General features: G+C 33.7%; 1 protein-coding gene across 1 annotated transcript; it reads left to right on the top strand.

Moving 5' to 3' along the window:
* Nucleotides 1–1,187: 1,187 nt before the first annotated feature.
* On the top strand, nucleotides 1,188–1,898 carry LOC113853273 (nuclear speckle RNA-binding protein B-like). The gene has a single exon (XM_027483824.1). The coding sequence runs from the start codon at nucleotides 1,188–1,190 to the stop codon at nucleotides 1,896–1,898; it is 711 nt and encodes a 236-aa protein (XP_027339625.1).
* The last annotated feature ends 1,088 nt before the right edge of the window (nucleotides 1,899–2,986 follow it).

Raw genomic sequence — 2,986 nt, 5'->3', positions numbered from 1 at the left:
TTTAAATTAATGTCAATAAAAAAGACTGAGACTAAAATTTGTAAGAAAATACAAAAGGAAAAAAAAAACTCAAGTTAAAAATTTATAAATTTGTAGGGATGAAAAAGATATTTATATTTTATTAAGAATATAAATTTTTACGAAATTACAAAAATGTATTTTTGATGGGCAATCAAGTTATTTTAATCTATTTATATTAAGAGATTTTAATAAAATAAAATGATCACTGAATCCATTGAGATGTTAACTATCAAAATGTTAAGCCATATATGTAAATCGTTGGCTGTGTTAGTAATTGGATGTCATTGAAGATTAATATAAATAAAATAATTAAAGGATAATTTATCTAAACTTCTTTAAAAAAATTCATAAGTACTTTCGTGCACAAACGACATGCAGGATACGCGATCAAATTGCCCGTTACAATCCATAAACCAATTAAGGACACCGAACCTAAAAATGCCTGCACAATGTCTACAGGATGATTTGAAATAAAATTATAAAAATAGTTTATAATTTTTAAATTTATTTGAATAAAACTTTCAGTATAACTTAATTATTAAAATGAAAATTTTCTTACCATAATAAGTTTTATGATTAACGTAATCCGCAGTGTTGAAAAATGCATTAATTATTGTATGTGGGTGGGGTTAATGATAACCCTAAGTTCATTCTAAGAGAATATAAAGTAATAGTGCTTGGAGGAAGACATGTGGTTATACACACGCGGAGTCTCAACTTGTCAACACACTTATCCACTGATATCAGAAAGGCACATTAGTAGTATTTCTCGTTCCATCACACATCATATACCTTTCTGACGTGTTCACGACCCCTTCCAACTCCTACGTACGGTCCTACCTCTAAAATGTGGACATAAAATAATAAATATATAAATAAAAGAAGAAGAAAGCAATACATAAGAAAAGTTCAGACAACCATAGCATCACGAAACCGCCCCTTATGTATGAAAATCCTATTTAAAATTACCATAGTAGAAGCCATATTTTACCAAATGTATATTGCATTAAAATACTCACCTCTTCCCATTGACCAGCTCTCTTTATACGCTTCACGTCAGCCCCTTAAATACCAAGTTTGGATCCCAAAACTCTCATGCCCTCTTCTCACTAGCTAACCTCGATCATCGTCATTTTCTCCTTCAATTCAATCTTTCGATTCGCAGCATGAATTTCCCAGACATTCCCACGGGAAGATCACCCAAAAGAGAACTCCAAGGCCCTCGTCCTTCACCTCTAAGAATAAACAAGGACTCTCACAAGATCAAGAAGCCACCGTTGGCGCCACCACCTTCACAACCCCAAGCTCCACCGCGCCAACCCATCATCATCTACACGGTTTCTCCGAAAGTAATTCACACAACACCAAGTGACTTCATGAGCCTTGTTCAACGTCTCACTGGCTCTTCGTCCTCTTCTTCTTCTCTTTCCTCTTTTGACTCGTCTAATAAGGTCACAACTCAACTTTTAGACGGGAAAAGTAGCCATGAAGGTGCAATATCGCCGGCTGCTCGATATGCTGCAATGGAGAAGGCTAGGATTCCTCAAAGGATGAAACAACACCCAATCGGAAATAGTGGTGATGATGGTGGTGGAGGGATAGAGGTAGAGGTAGGGCTTCATGGGGTGGAGCGACCAAACATGTTTCATGGGATTTTGTCCCCTGGACCAAATTCCTTGTCTCCCATTCCTTCAAACTTCTTCTCGCCCCCTTCAACCACCGATCCCCACAACATGGTTACCTTCTTTCATGATTTAAGCCCTGTCCTTCACGGTAGCAAAAGTTTTATGGAGGGTACTTTCATCTTGCCTAGCCCTTCAAACTTTATTTCACCTCACACTCCATCCATTGACCTTTTCAATAATTTCTCAGGTTGATCAATTTGTTGCTTTTGTTGTTGAGTACTTTAGACTTCACCAGACACATGAAGACCAAAAAAGATGCATATGTCCGAATTAATTGCCTTTAGTGGGAGTAGTTCATACTAAGATGACCTAATTTAAAAAGTATAATTGAAATTTGTTATTCTTTCGGTGGGTAGCTATTATGAAACTTCTCAATGGATACTTTTTTTCTGTTGTTCTATCTTTTTAATTATACAATCTTAGTTCAATGAATTTATTTATTAGTGGGCCATTTTATGCTCTATCTTTTGACCTTCACCTTGGACACCATTTATACCATGTTCTTATATTTATTTTAGTTAGATGATACATATAGACACTGCATATAATTCTTCCATTATTCTGATAATTTTCGGCAACTAATTGCGCTTGGTTGCAACCTTCGAAACTTTAAGGTAAAACCATCTACCATACTTTTAAATCTCGTTTAAGACAGTGCATTTCATTTGCAATGAATGCAACAGTTCTTCAGCTTAGAATGATGATCTATGATTTGAAAATGTGAGGGAGATTAGAGAATCGTAAATTACAAAAACTCAGTAAACCAAAAGAAAATATAATGACCAAGAATAATGTTCTACCCTAGAAATGATTAATGTAATTGATTAAAATACGGTACTACTTGACTTAAGGGCGAACAGTGTATTAATTTACACGAAATGTGTAATGATGAAATATCCAAGTATACATAAATTAATAAAATTAAATGAGTAGTTTAAAACTGAGATTAAATAGAAGTTGTATTTGTATTATATACTATGATTAAGAGAATTGGTGACGTTTTTGGTAATACTCGGCAAGCAAACCAAACTTTGTTGTAGTAAATTGATATCGTCTTTAGAGATTTGATGATAATAGTGATTTTTTTTCTTGTTTATATACAGAAATGGAAAGCATGGTTGAAATAATGGTTTGCATGAAACTAAGTAAAAGCAAATAAAGTAAAATTTAGTAAAAAATATTATGCAAGAAAGAGATTGGATTCAAATGCACTTGCTATCACTTTATCTTCAATGAGTAAATATGATTTCAACTATCTTACTTCAACATTCATTGAGTAA

Source organism: Abrus precatorius, unplaced genomic scaffold (assembly GCF_003935025.1).
Source record: "Abrus precatorius isolate BTA unplaced genomic scaffold, Abrus_2018 Scaffold10, whole genome shotgun sequence".
NCBI classification, from domain to species: Eukaryota; Viridiplantae; Streptophyta; class Magnoliopsida; order Fabales; family Fabaceae; genus Abrus; species Abrus precatorius.
This window is presented reverse-complemented; position numbering and strand designations above follow the sequence as displayed.

Coding starts and splice junctions, on each gene's coding strand:
- LOC113853273 (XM_027483824.1), top strand. CDS start 1,188: ATGAATTTCCCAGACATTCCCACGGGAAGATCACCCAAAAGAGAACTC.